The following is a 14746-nucleotide window of genomic DNA, read 5'->3' as shown; positions in this document are numbered from 1 at the left end:
AAGATGCTTTGATTCTAGAAGTAATAGGGTTTTCCTCATGCTTCTGGCAATAGACCCCCCTGGGGCATAGGGGAGAACACCAATGGACGTCCTCATGGGAGAAGTGGTCAGCAGAACCAAGGGTTTTGAGACCCCCTTCACCAACAGATCCTTCCAGCCCTTCTAAAATGTTGCTCGACAGCTGCACTCTGGAAGCCATTTTGGGGTGCTAGCCTGGATGGCCATCACCCAAGATACATGGGTGCAGAGAATAATATCCAGAGGCTTACATCATCCCCTTTACTTCCCTGCCCCCAAACTCTTCAAAAAGACTTCCTATATTCCACCCCCACAGAGAAAGGCAACTGTCCAAGAAATCATAAAGCTGCTGTACAAGCTAAGAGGTCCATCAGACCAGCTAGCATCTGGAGTCTATTCAGGATTCTTTTTGTTTCCAAACAGAAAAAAAATGGAACCTAGGCCTATTTTTAACCTTAGCCATATGAACCAATTTGAGTAACAGACAAAATTCTGGATGGTCATGATTCAGTTAATTTTTGCCTCTTCTGAGGAAGGATGACTAGATGTGCTTAGTAGACTTTCACTTCACGTGCTGTCAGATAAAAATGGCAAGATGGTCCAGTAGGTTCTTCGACTTTTGGCTGCGAGACTTTAATTTTCAGTTCAGGGCACTGCTCCTTGGTCTCACTACATACACCCCCCCCCCCTTTGTTCACCAAATGCATGGCAGTGGTCACAGCTCATCTCACACTGCAAGGTTTCAGGGTGTTCCGTTTAGATGACTGGTTCATAACTGTTGACTCCGGGGATCTACTACTTCAAGTCAGGAATACCTTACTGCAGATGTTCTTTGTGTTTCACTGTTGCAGTCATCACACTTGGGTTATCTGCCTGCAGGTAGCCCTCAGTCGACCCAAATACCAGAGTCCTGGGATTTCTTTGTCGGATGCTGTCGCTTCTTCCATGACGTCAGGTCTTCAGGGGTATAAAACATGCAGTCGACACCATTACATCAGCTTTTCTTGACGCGTGGGAGCCCGAAGCAGAAGCAGTTTGCAAGTCCCGGTCGGCCTCTACCTGAAATTTTCGTGTTTCAAACCTGAAGTCTTCTTAAGCTAAGTACCCCTTTGGGGATCCTTTTTTCTTGCTCTAACCGATGTCAAAACAATTGTCTTGCCTGTGGAAGGCAAATACCTCACAGAGATTTTCATTCTTACTGCATCATCTGTTTAGGCCAAGACCATGACGTTCCTCGTTGTCGGTTTTGTGCCTTGTTCAATGCCCAAACTATTCTTCGTCGGGCTATCTTTGTCACTAAATTCTTTCACTCTCGTTCTCCGTATTCTGAAATGACTTCAAACCATCTGACTACTGATCTTCCAAAAAAATGTAAGGGTAAAGACAGATTCAGACTGCAAATGTCCAAAACAGCCAACAACACTTCTGTTAGGCTAGTTGCCAGTCCGACGATACTCAGTGAGGCACTTTCGCAGCCCCTGATACCCACTTCTACAGTTTAGCAGGCCTCTACTGAGACCCATTCGGAATCTTGTATGCTGCAAGATGCTTCTTAGACTATGGAACCTGCGGATGTCTCTACCTTGGATGGGTCCGGCGCTGCTGTGCAGGCACCAGCTTCTGAGGGTGTATTCAGACCTTCCAATGTTCGTATTAAACAGACTACTTTATTTTTGACTAAAACTACCGAATTTCTCAGGCCCAGAGTTCGCACTACGCGTAGGAAACCAACGACCAAAGCGCATTCTCAAGCTCCCATGCCTCAGAAACAAATGCTTAGAATGGCTGAAGACCTTATTACTTTAGTTAGGGGAAGCCAGCCTTCCCCCTCTAAAAGACAAAGAATTGAATTTCCTTCTGATTCTACAGACCATGAGTCCGATGACTCTGACCCCTCTGATTACCAGGACATACCCTTATCCACCTATGAGCATTCAGATGCAGAGGATTCCATTCCTTCTGCCTCACCTCCAGAGGACCTTTCTTTTGGTGAAACCCTGCATGCTCTAAGAGAGCATTTACGCTGGGAATGTCAGGATTACCCTCAGTCCAAAAAGACTCGGGGAATTTTTAGACTTGCGTCAGTGTAGGCCTCTAGCTATATCCCCTGTCCTGGCTATTGTAGATATCTTCATGGAATCAAGTCTTACCCTTGATACTTTACCTCCAGCTCCTAGAAAGCCTGACGGGTACTATAGAGTACCTGACTCTCACAAATTTCTCTTTAAAAATCTTACTGCAGATCCAGAGACCATTTTCCAGGGACCTAAAGGTATGAAGACTACTACAGACAAAAACCCTACCCCTTAGGACAGGGATTCCAGGGCTTTAGACAGATGGGTAAGAAGGTATATACCTCTGCAGCTCTTGCCATCAGGGGTTTAAATTGCCAGTCTCACATGTTGAAGTACCAGCAGCATATTATGGAACTAATTAAGCAAAACATGTTGATTCCTGACTGTGCAGAAAATAAAGATTTACAAGAGTTGATGCATTCTGAAAACCAAGTTGGTAAACATACTTTACAGTGTGGTTTCGATGCCTTAGAAGAATCTTGCAGGGCTGTTGTCACTGTGTCTGTTCTGAGAAGGCATGCTTGGCTGAAGGAACAAATCTTGCCAGACCATGTCAAAGCAAAATTACTAAATGCTCCATTAAACCAATAATGTTTCTTTGGTACAAAAGCAGAAGTTGTTCTTAAAGATAGAGGAAAAAGCTAAATCCATGCAAACTGTTAAAGATTTCTTACAGGTGTAACCACCTAGATTCAGTCGGCATTGACCTTCAAAAATTGGTCTTTTCCAGTCCCTCCCAGGCTTTCTCAGTCCAAACCCAGGGGCAACAGACCACAAAGACTACAGTCTCAGGGTATGCACAGATCTAAACAATGGAGTGCTCCCACCTCAAAAACAGGGAGTGGTAAGCCACCCCCTTATGGAAAAAGTTCATAATGACTTGTCCTTCATCCTTCCCAGCCATGCCCAAGTGCTTGCACCCCTAGGAGGAAACTCGCCCTGCATGCAGAAAATTGGGAATACATTACCCAGGACCGATGGGCCTTAAACATTGTATCCCAGGGATACAGATTCCACTTCCACTCACTGCCAGCCCCAAGCGGATTGCCAGACCTTCCTCCAAACCAGTGAGCAGATGCTCAAAAGCAAGTACTTTCTCTTCTCAGTATCAGGACTATTCAACCTGTTCCAACAGAGCAAAGGGGACAGGGTTTCTACTCCAGACTGTTTCTGGTGCCCAGAAAAGAGAACTCTTGCCGCCCTATCCTGGATCTGTCAATTCTCAACACCTTCCTGGTGGTACCAAAGTTCAGAATGCATACACTACAACAACTGCTTCCTATGCTAGCCAAGGACTCCTGGCTGGTCACCCTAGACTTAAAAGAGGCTTATCTGTAAATCCCCTTAAGGGAATCTTGCAGGAAATATCTACATTTCAGGGCAGGCTCCGTGCACTGTCAGTTCTCTGCACTTCCCTTTGGTTTATCTACTGCGCCCAGGGTATTCACAAAGTGCCTGGCTCCAGCCATTGCATACTGCAGGCAGAGAAACCTTCAAATTTACCCTTACTTGGACGATTGCCTTATTCAGGTGGACAGTCAGGAACTGCAACTTCGGCACCTGACATTTGTAAAGAGACTCCTAACTTCTCTGGGGTATACCATCAACGAAAATAAATTACATCTGGTACCCAGCCAAAAAATTGTATTCTGGGAGCAAGCTTGAACACAACTTCCCAGATGGCATTCCTCACTCCAGAAAAGCAGGTTTATTTGACAAATTACTGGCCACCCAAACCCAGCCATCTGCCAGAAAAATACTGCAAGCCCTAGGGTTCATGGCCTCATGCATTGTCCTAATTCCATATGCAAGACTGCATATGAGGAGACTTCAGTTGTACTTAAAAAGTTTCTGGTGTCAACATTCTCAAACCTAGAAACAGTGATTCATATCATTCCTTGCCTCAGGGAAGAATTCCTTTGATGGGCAGAGGCCTGCAACCACAACAGGGGACTCCCTTTCACTCAACCCCCCGCCCACACCCTGACAACAGACGCATCAGACTATGCATGGGGGCCTCACATGACAGGCAAATGCTTTCAAGGCAAATGGAGCCCAGGACAAATGCACCTGCATATCAATCAAAAAGAAATGTTAGCTGTACAGAATGCACTGACAGCCTTCAAATACCTTATCCTTCCAGGACAACTCTTGGTAAAGACAGACAATACCACAGTCATGTGGTACATAAGCAGGGGGGAACTCATTCCTACCCACTCTGCAGGTTAGCCATGGCTCTGTGGAACACAGCCTTGAGCAACAAAGTGCACCTGCAAGCTCAATTCCTGCCAGGCAAACAAAATTCACTGACAGACAACTTAAGCAGAAATCTAATGGACCCACACGAGTGGAAACTGGAACCCAACTCATTCAAGCTTCTAATCCACAGGTGGGGGGCACCAGAGGTGGACCGCTTCACCCCCCCCCCCAAAACCATCAATTGAGCAAATTTTGCACCAGAACTCCCCATAGCCAAGCTTGGAAAGAGGATGCCCTATCCTTTTACATGTGAAAACATCTCAATATATGCCTTTCCCCCTCTGCCCCTCCTCTCGAAAGTACTACTCAAGATCAAACAGGGCAAGCCAAGGACAATCCTTATTGCACCAGACTGGCCACTTCAGTACTGGTACCCACTTTTATGCAGTTTGACAACAGTACCACCCTAGCACCTGCATCAGACCCCCCCTATCTGCTGTCCCAGCAGGAGGGTCAGATTTTGCATTCTCAGCTGCAAACCCTGAACCTAGCAGCTTGGCTTATTCCCTGAATACATCACCAGCTACCCTCAGCAAACAGGTGCTGGATGTCGTCCTTGAGGCCAGGAGGCCTAGTACTAGGGAATCCTATTCAGAAAAGTGGAAAAGATACTGTTCTTGGAGCCAGTGTCAGGGAAAGCACACAGCTGTGCCCACCTTACCTCAAATCTTAGATTATCTAGCAGAGCTGCTCCACAAAGGCCTATCCTTTTCATCAGTTAAGATCCATGCCTCTGCCATCTCAGCTCATTACAACACTGAACCCACCCCTCTTCTTTCACCCTCTGGTCAAACAGTTCCTGAGAGGAGGTATAAGACCCCCAAGGAGAGCTCCCACTCTTGCCTGGGACCTTAACTTTGTACTAGAAAAGCTCACGCTTCCCCCTTTTGAGCCTGCGGCTACAGCAGAGTTAAAATTCCTCTCTTGGAAAACGGCCTTACTTTTAGCCATCACTTCAGCAAGAAGAGTGTCTGATTTACAGGCCCTTACGGATGTGGAACCCCTCATTACCTTCCATGCGGACAGGGTTTCCCTCAGGACTAACCCATCATTTATGCCCAAGGTGGTATCCAGTGTGGCTTTAAGCTAATCCATCCATTTACAAACCATTTTTCCTAATCCTCAGAATAAAGGGGAAAGGACCCTGCACTCCTTGGACATGCACAGACAGCTTAGGTTCTACCTTGACAGGACTGAACCTTTCAGAAAATCTGACCAGCTGCTAGTCAGCTTTGCTACAGGGGCAGAGGGCAAGGCCATTTCAAAGCAAACCATCTCCAAATGGATAGCACACTGCATCCATTTCTGCTACAAGCACCATGGAAAACCTACCCCACAGGGGATCAGAACACAATCCAATAGGGCTACTTCAACCTCTGCAGCACTTCTCAGGGGAGTCCCCACCAGGGACATCCTGGAAGCTGCAACCTGCAGTTCAGTACACACCTTTACCAAACATTACCACTTACCTATCTTTTCTAAATCCAGAGCTGGATTTGCTACAGCAGTCTTACAAGACCTGCTAGCAAGCCCTAATACTTCTTGACTGCCTCCACCCTTCCTCAGCTTTGGGAATCAACCCAAGTGTGATGACTGAAACAGTGAAACACGAAGAACGTAGTACAGTTGTGTACATTTACCATAAATGCAGATGTTTGAGTGTATTCACTGTTGCAGTCCTGATTATCCTCCCTCCAGCCCCCCCCCTGACATTTCTATACTTTCTACCTATCCTCTTTTTTGGCTATATCTTATGGCAATGGTATTTACTTTTTACTGGAGGTGTTCCACACCATGTAATTGCTTCCTATTTTGAGGGCTCCTGACATCTGGGGCAAGAAAAACTGATGTAATGGCATCTGCTTCATGTTTTATACCCCTAATGATGTGACGTCATGGAAGAAGTGACAGCATCTGATGCAGAAATCCCAAGACCCTGGTATTCAGGCTGACTTAGGGCTACCTGCAGGCAAATAACCCGTGTGTGATGAGTGCAACAGTTAATACACTCTAACATCTACATTTATGGTAAGTGTACACAACTGTACTTTATTCACCCAACTAGGGATTGCATTCAGCATGGAAAAAGTCCAAACTAATGCCTATTTAGAAAACAGAATTCTTAGGATAGCATCAGCATAAGATCTTCCAAATAGATCATTAGTCTGTGGCAACAGGCATCAGCAGTTCTTTTTCATAAGAAACCTCCAGCCAGATGAATTCTCCAACTTTTAGGGTCCATGGCAGTCTCTATAACTTGTCCCTCATGCCAGTTTCTGAGACTGTTAGTGGGCTGTCTTAGTTCAGTAATCTGTGTTGTTCCACCACATGCAATTTCCCATCATTGTCATGAAGGTATGCAGACAATGCTTTCAGTGGTGGTTGGAGATTCTTCTATTCTGTCTAGATTGCCCCTTTATTCAACTGGCCCCTTTGACTAGAGATTTTTCCTGGGTGGGGGGAAGGGTCATTTTGAGGGAAGGATGGTTTAAGGCAGGTGGACTTCCAAAGAGGTCAGTCTTCATATCATGCCCTGTAGATTAGGGTTGCCCCCATAACATTGCAGGCTTTTCAGGACTCCCCTCCCCAGGGGTGTGATTTCGATTCAGACAGACAGCATGTTTGTGGTCAAGCACATCAACAAACAAGGGGAAACATGCTCATACTCATTATGTCAAGAAGGCATGAGTGTTTGGTAGTGGCTGATGTCTTCCTAATGCTTTCTGGTTGCCTTTCTCCAAGATGTGCATTGCAGTGTTTCAGCAGACAGGCTCAGCAGGTACATTCTGCCGCCTCAAGAATGTCTCTTCATCAATTGATGGCTGCCCAGGTGTTAAGCCATTTTGACCTCTGTGCTGCCATCTTTTTGCGACCATATCCAGCACCAAATACAGAAGCTACTGTGCCTTGCTTCATGAGGAGGGAGTCACCCTTGCTTGTCTTCTGGGTCTCTCATATGCTATCTGCCCACTCCCCTCATACTGAAGATTCTTCAGAAAGCCATGATCCTCATTTGCCCCTTTTGGCCTCATCAGGTGTAGTTCCTTTTTCTGTGGCCTCACTTAATACATCCTCCCTGGGTGCTGGAACCTTTTCCCAGACCTCTTCTCTCATCTCTCCAGCAAGCCTCACCTGGGCATAAAAGCCCTGAAACAAACTGCACGGTTTCTGTAAGTCAGATTATTGCCAGGAAGTCCAGGCTTTTCTCCCATGTCCTTGGTATCTTGACATCCTGTCAGAAACTTTCTGCTAGAAGGGTTTACAGCAGTAAGTGAAGAGACTTTCTATTTGAATTTCCTCCAGGGACATGGATCCTTTTTCGGCCCCGCTCTCTTTTCTTTTGTATTTCCTAACTAGAATGTTTCGGGAAGGTGCTAGTTATTCTGATATCAAGGTCCAGTGTCTGCCATCTCTAATTTTCATGTGGAAGAGGATTGTACTCCTGTTGCTTCACTGAAATTATCAAATGCCTTTTTGAGGGGTACTCCACCACTACGTTTTAAATAGTTTGTGTTAATTTGGAATTTTATTTAAATGCTGAGTGAGGCTTTATTGCTGGTTAAGACTCTTACTTAGCAGAATAGCTTCTGTTTCTCATAACATTTCTAGAAAACAGTCTATTATTCAGTATTAACTCTAAATGTCTACTGGTCTGTGCCTAATTCTGTCTACAAAGGGTTCATCAATTCGCACAAATAACATACTGTAATTTTCAAATGTATGACTGATACTTTATGCCTTTCCTTTTCATGATTGGCAGTAGACTTTGGTTACTGATATCTAACAAGTCACTGGTATTATTCAAGCATTATCGTGTGTTTCTCTCCTAATTTATTTTATAGGAGAGCAAGACTCAAAGGTACAGGCTCACATTGATGGTGAAGATATCACAGCTAGAATTGTTACAGATGAAGCAGAATATAATATAGAGGTACTGTTTTCACTGATACAAATATTTTTCTTTATTAATTTGCATAATGTCAACAAACTAAACATATAATGTGAAGTTGTTCAATCTTGCCGTTCATTCATCACTGATGGGTTCGGAGCTGATCCCTTGGCTCTGACACGGCCGTTAGCAAGCTCAAGGTTTACCAAAAGCTCGAGATCTAGCCCTTTATCCATTGATGCACTGCCTGGAATACCTCTGATCTAGTTTGTCGCGGCACAGATCTTGTGTGTTTCCAGAGCTTGATTCCTTTATTGGAGAAAAATAGGATTTACGCAAGTTAAATTCTTTCTTTCAAATAACTAATTTTTATTTATTGTTATTTACTGTTTACCTCTTGTTCCCATCTTATCTTTTGTATTAGGAAAGTATAGTTTTTAAAGTGCCCCTTGGGCCTACTTGTCAGGGCATAGTTGTGAATTAACAACTAACTCTATAGTTAACAGCAGTTGTCTTTATTTTAGTTGTGCAGTAACAACTTCTTTAAATGTTTTTTTAGTTTACTTTAGGATGTCACAGGACAAAGACAAACAACCTAAATCAGGCTTCAAAAAATGTCCAGATTGTGGACAAAAATGTCCATCACCGATGGACATACGCAATGTGTATATTGTTTGGGCTAAATTAATAGAGGCCTGCTCAAACATTCCTTTGATGAGGTTTTGTCTAGCCAGGTTGGGGGCTGGTCAGTCCCCTATATCATCAAAATCTTCGATGGCTTCTAGTTCTAAGTCATCGAAGCATAAGACTGCAAAACTGGGAGAATCTGCTGGAACATCAGCTCCAATGCTTTCAGAGTCGATTGTTTCCATTGTTCGGAGCTGGCCTATGTCCCTGAAGCCATTATCCGAGACTCCTGCTTCTCCCTTTCTTCAATCTTTGCCTTCTGTAAAATCTTCTAGGTCTTCTGTCAGCCTTTCTGATTCAGACATGGATCGACTGGTGCAGAAGCTGCTGAAGGCTCCAGGACTCTTCAAATTGTTGGCTCTGACCGTTGCGTTAGAACCGAAGACCCCTGTTATGGACGATGTTCATCGTGTTTCACTGTTGCAGTCATTACACTTGGGTTATCCTGCTGGCAAGCTACCTGCAGATGGCCTGAATTCCAAAGTCCTAGTCTGGCGTCGGTTGTTGTCACCTCTTCCCCGACGTCAGTGCGCCAGGGGTATAAAAGATGCAGCCAACACCATTTTCTTCCGTCTTTCTTGCCGCGCGGTGCCTGAAGCAAAAGCAGTTGGCAAGTAACAGGTCAGCCGACTCCTGAGATTTTCGAAATTGAATTTCAGATCCGAAGTCTCCTATAAAGCTAAGTACCCTGTTGGGGAAACTTTTTTCTTGCTCCAGACCGATGTCAGAAAAAGTTAACAATAGTATTTCTTGTGGGAAGCAAATACCTCATAAGGATTTTCATTCTTACTATATTCCTTGCCTAGGCCCTGATAACGACGTTGCTAGTTTACAGTTTTGTGCTAGATTTAACCAACGCACTATTAAGCGTCAGTACGATTTTGCTTTTCATTATTTTGGCCGAAGGTTTAACTATATAATGCCGTCGGAACAACCGACGACCGGAATTCATAAAAAGCGCAAGGAAAAAGAAAAGGACAGGCATCCGAGGTCCAAAACCAACGGCGAAGCCTCTTCTAGACCAGTCACCAGTTCTCAGTGAGGCTCTCTTTCGCAGCCCCTGACACCCGCTTACCTCAGAGCCACAGGCCGCCTCCGACTCCCATGTGGAGACAACTAGGCCTCTGGATACTCAAGGTATTGGGCCTTTGGAAACAAATCCCTCAGATGGGTCCAAAGCCGCTGAGCAGGCATCAGCTTCTCAGGGTGTTTTCAGACCTACACAGCTTTATATCAAGCCAACTTCAGCATCCAAGACAAAGACTAAAACAGTTTTAAAGACAAGGAAACAAGTACAGAATTCTCCAGGACAGACTTCCATGCCTAAGAAACAGATGCTCAAAATGGCCGAAGACCTAATTACTTTGATCGGGGTTCCCATCCCCCTCCTGATAAGAGGCCTAGGCAAGATACTGAATATGATTCCTCTGATCAGGTTTCCGTTTCCTCTGACTCCTCTTCAGAACAGGGATACTCTATTCCTCCCTATGAGGATTCTGATGCTGAAGAATCTATTCCTTCAGCTTCTCCTCCTGAGGATTACTCATTTGGGGAAACCCTGCATACCATGAGGGAGCATTTCCATTGGGAGATTATTCAGATTCTAAGAAAAGGCGCAGAGACTTTCTTCTTCTACCTCAGCATAGACCTCTTGCTATTCCACCTGTTCTAGACATTGTAGATGATGTATTTTCAGAGTCTGGCCTGTCTCCCGACTCTTTACCTCCTGCACCTGTTAAGCCAGACAGATACTACAGGTTTCCAGATTCTCATAAATTTCTATATAAAAACCCTGCTGCTGACCCAGAAACTATTTCTCGGGGCCCCAAAGGGGTCAAGGCTGCTACTGCAAAAAAACCTGTCCCCTCAGATAGAGATTCTAGGGCACTGGACAGATGGGGGAAAAAGTTTACACTCTGCTACCTTGGCTGTAAGGGCTTTAAATTGTCAGTTTCATATGCTTAAATATCAGCAATACTTAATGTCTCTGTTAAAACAGAAAATGTTGACAAATTCTGAATGTTCTGAGAACAAGGAATTGCAGGATTTATTGCATGCAGCTGAACAAGTGGGAAAACCTACTTTGCAATGTATCCAAGGAAAGAGAACCACAGACTCACCACGATAATCTTGAATGAAATTTTGATTTTAAACTGATACTTTGCAATGTGGTTATGATTCACTGGAGGCCTCTTGCAGGGCCGCTGTAACAGGTTCTGTTATTAGAAGGCATGCTTGGTTAAAGGAACAGACTCTGCCTGATCATGTTAAAGCAAAATTATTGGATGCTCCATTACAGCATGATACTTTGTTTGGTGTTAAGGCAGAAGAGGTATTGAAGAAAATGGAGGATAAAGCTAAATCTATGCAGACAGTGAAGGATTTCTTACAGGTACAGTCACCCAGATTTAGCAGGAACTGGCCTTCTAAGAATTGATCCTAAGCACTACCACTTACCTCTTTACTCTAAATCCAGAGCAGGCTTTGCCACTGCAGATCTGCAGGGCCTTAATAGCCACTCCTAATTCTATTTAGACCCAGCCGCCCAATCTCAGCTTTGGGATTCAACCCAAGTGTAATGACTGCAACAGTGAAACACGATGAACATAGTACAGTTGTGTACCTACCATAAATGCAGATGTTCGAGTGTATTCACTGTTGCAGTCCAGGTTACCCACCCACCACCCCCCTTTCTTTGCTGGGGCTTATCTGTTCTTCTCTATCCTATACAACCTATGTGGTGTATTTGCTTGTAGATGAAGGTATTGTTTATTTTAGTGCATGCTTTTATAAGCAATGTTTTTTAGCCTACCCTTTTGGGGGCACCTGACATCTGGGGCAAGAAAAGCTGAAGAAAATGGTGTCGGCTGCATCTTTTATACCTCTGGCGCACTGACGTCGGGGAAGAGGCGACAGCAACCGACGCTGGTCCAGGACTTTGGAATTCAGGCCGACTGCGGGTAGCCTGCCAGCAGGATAACCCAAAGTGTAATGACTGTAGCAGTGAATACACTAGCACATCTACATTTATGGTAGGTACACAACTGTACTTTTCTACTCCTCCTCCAAGCCACACCGGTACTTTGGAGCTGGACGGAACAGACCTGATTCTTGTAGAGCCTGTGGAGCCAAGGCCTGCTTCTGCGCTATCGGCTCCATCTGCTTGGACTTCATCGGCACCAACCATGGAGTCTAGGAGCCCACGCTCTCCAGTCGGCTCGGGGTGGGCAGTCGCACTGACTTGTCGGTGCCGACTCTCCCTCTCGGGGCCTCTGCTCAGGTGAGCTCAGCTCCTACCTCGAGTTCGGAGCCCATGGCCTCGGTGCAGAGGGAGCTGGCGGTTCCTTTGGGGACTTCGGTTCCGTTGTGTTGGAGTTGTGAGGCTATTGGAACCAAGAGGAGAGCTTTGTCCCCAATGACAATCTCAGCTTCAGGTTTAGCCTCTTCTTCCCCTATAGCTCCTGGGTCTGCTTCTGCTTCTGTTCCTGTCATCCCAGCCCAGCGTCGAGACCCTGAGCCTCAGGTAACCCCACAGGGTGTTCCTTGCTCTTCTGAGACTTCTCCAGAAATTCCCACTGAAGAGGTTCCCAGGAAGAGGGTGTGCAAGAGGAGACACCTAGACTCCCCACAGGAGTCTCTGACATCAGACACTGACTTAGGTGAGTCAGGAGGGTCCCCACTATCCCCATCTGAGGATATCTCCTTTGCGGAGATACTTGAAATCCTTAGGCAGAGGGGTGATTGGCAGTCCAAAAGCCCTACTGAGGATATCAGTGCTACTGAAGGCTTTCGGGTCTCAACCTTCCACCTCTTGGGTTTCTCCACCCTATGATGCAGCTGATCTCTCATAGGGTGTGGGAGTCACCAGACGCGACAGAGCCTGTTCCCTGGAGGCCTAATAAATTCATCGCTGCCCCCACGGATAAGCAGTTTCTGACTAAAGGAGTGCCTGTTGATACCATGGTGGTGGCAGCAGCTGCCAAGAAGGAATTATCTGAGACTTCTTCATCGGTCCATCCCCCGGTCCATCCCCCTAAGAGATTCTAGGGTTATGGACCGATACGGGAAACACATCTTCAGTTCAGCAACATTTTCATTGTGATCGCTGAACTACCTGACCCACTTTACTAGACTACAGAGAGATCTCCTCAAGGAGTTAGGCGATACTCTCCAGGGTTCTGTAGCTACGGGAGTTGCCAAAAAAGTGACCACCCAGCTTGCTACCCTTAACTCCATAGTAAACTCATCCATGAAGCTCATTTTGTATGCAGCCAAGGGTTCGAGTAGGGCTGCAGGTTCAGGAATCGCCTTACGTAGACAGTCCTGGAATGCACCTATGTTCCTTCGTGGAACCCCGCAAGTCTTCTTTCATCAATGCCCCATTCGATGGCACCGCTCTCTTCGGGCCTAAAGTGAGCGAAACTCTCACCAGGAGTGAGCAAGACGGGAAGACTCTGTCTGCCGTCTGAGTCCATTTTGTCACCCCTATGTGGCCTTATCCCAAAGGCACTAAGGGAGGCAAGATGTGGTTCCAAAAATCTCACACAGCCTTTCCAGACACCCGTGGTGATACCCCTTTAGAGGCAGAGGAGGGGGTAATAACGGAAGACGCCACTCTCACGGCAGAGGGGGGCCCGCAGCATCAAGGTGACAGAGATCAATTCTCTGGTCAACCTTACCAGCGTCCCTGAAGGGAAGCCCGACTGTTCTACTCTGGAGGCAGTGGGGGGGGTCACTTATCCCTTTATCCCCACGCCTGGCTAAAAATCTCCAACGATAAATGGGTACAGAGAATAATTTCCAGAGGATATATCATACCATTCACCTCCTTCCCAAAAACCCTAAGGAAAATCCCGGATGTACCACCCCGTTACAGGGAACAAGCAACTTCAGAGGTCCAAAAGTTGCTAGGAAAAAAGTCATCCAGCCAGTCCCAGCAGACCAGACAGGAACCGGAACTTACTCGAGGTTCTTTTTAGTACCAAAGAAAACAGGAGACTGGAGACCTTAACCAATTTGTAAAGAAGGAGAGGTTCCAGATGGTCACGCTTCAGTCTATTCTTCCCTTTTTAGGGAAAGACAATTGGATGTGCTCGATAGATCTCAAGGATGCTTATTACCACATAAAAATGGACAGGGCAACCAGAGAGCACCTGCGTTTCAGGCTGGGAGCCAGTCATTATCAGTTTCAAGCCCTGCCCTTTGGTCTCACTTCAGCCCCCAGAGTGTTCACCAAATGCATGGCAGTGGTAACGGCTCACCTAAGCCGTCTTGGATTCCAGATGTTTCCGTATTTAGATGATTGGCTCCTTTCCGCCACCACTAGTCATCAACTAGTTCAATCAAGAGACCACACTCTGACTCTCTGCAATCAGTTGGGCATTACCACCAACTTCGAAAAGTCTGCCTTATCACCTTTGCAGCATATAAACTTTATAGGAGCAGAGTTAGACACCTCAGCCATCACTTTAAGGCTACCATTAGAATGAATCGCTCTGCTGCGTCAGCAAATCACCTCTCTAGTATCAAAGACGAAAGCACCAGCATCAGAAGTGTTAAAAAATTTTGGGTCTGATGGCTGCTGCAATCATAGCCATTCCTCTAGCGAGAATGCATACGAGAATACTTCAGTGGTTACTTTTCACTCAGTGGTCTTACCAGGACCTTCCCATGAGTCACACAATAATGATCACAAACTCGTGCAAGAAAGACCTTCACTGGTGATTGATGTCTCCTCATGTAACCATAGGTCGCCCATTTGTATTTCCACCTTCAATAGCCACTGTGACCACGGACGCCTCCCTGATAGGGTGGGGGG

The 14746-nt window shown here is 45.8% G+C and overlaps 1 protein-coding gene across 2 annotated transcripts in view; it reads left to right on the top strand.

Annotated features, from left to right (window-relative positions):
- The window catches only part of ADAM17 (ADAM metallopeptidase domain 17), a 2408764-nt gene that overhangs the window by 457471 nt on the left and 1936547 nt on the right, over positions 1 to 14746 (top strand). For both annotated transcript variants that reach the window (XM_044079174.1, XM_044079166.1), the window contains exon 4: positions 8195 to 8283. In XM_044079174.1, coding sequence (XP_043935109.1) covers positions 8195 to 8283 — 89 coding nt within the window. The remainder of the gene's footprint in view (positions 1 to 8194; positions 8284 to 14746) is intronic.

Source organism: Protopterus annectens, chromosome 1.part1 (assembly GCF_019279795.1).
Source record: "Protopterus annectens isolate FY-2018-M chromosome 1.part1, PAN1.0, whole genome shotgun sequence".
In the NCBI taxonomy this organism is placed as follows: Eukaryota; Metazoa; Chordata; order Ceratodontiformes; family Protopteridae; genus Protopterus; species Protopterus annectens.
This window is presented reverse-complemented; position numbering and strand designations above follow the sequence as displayed.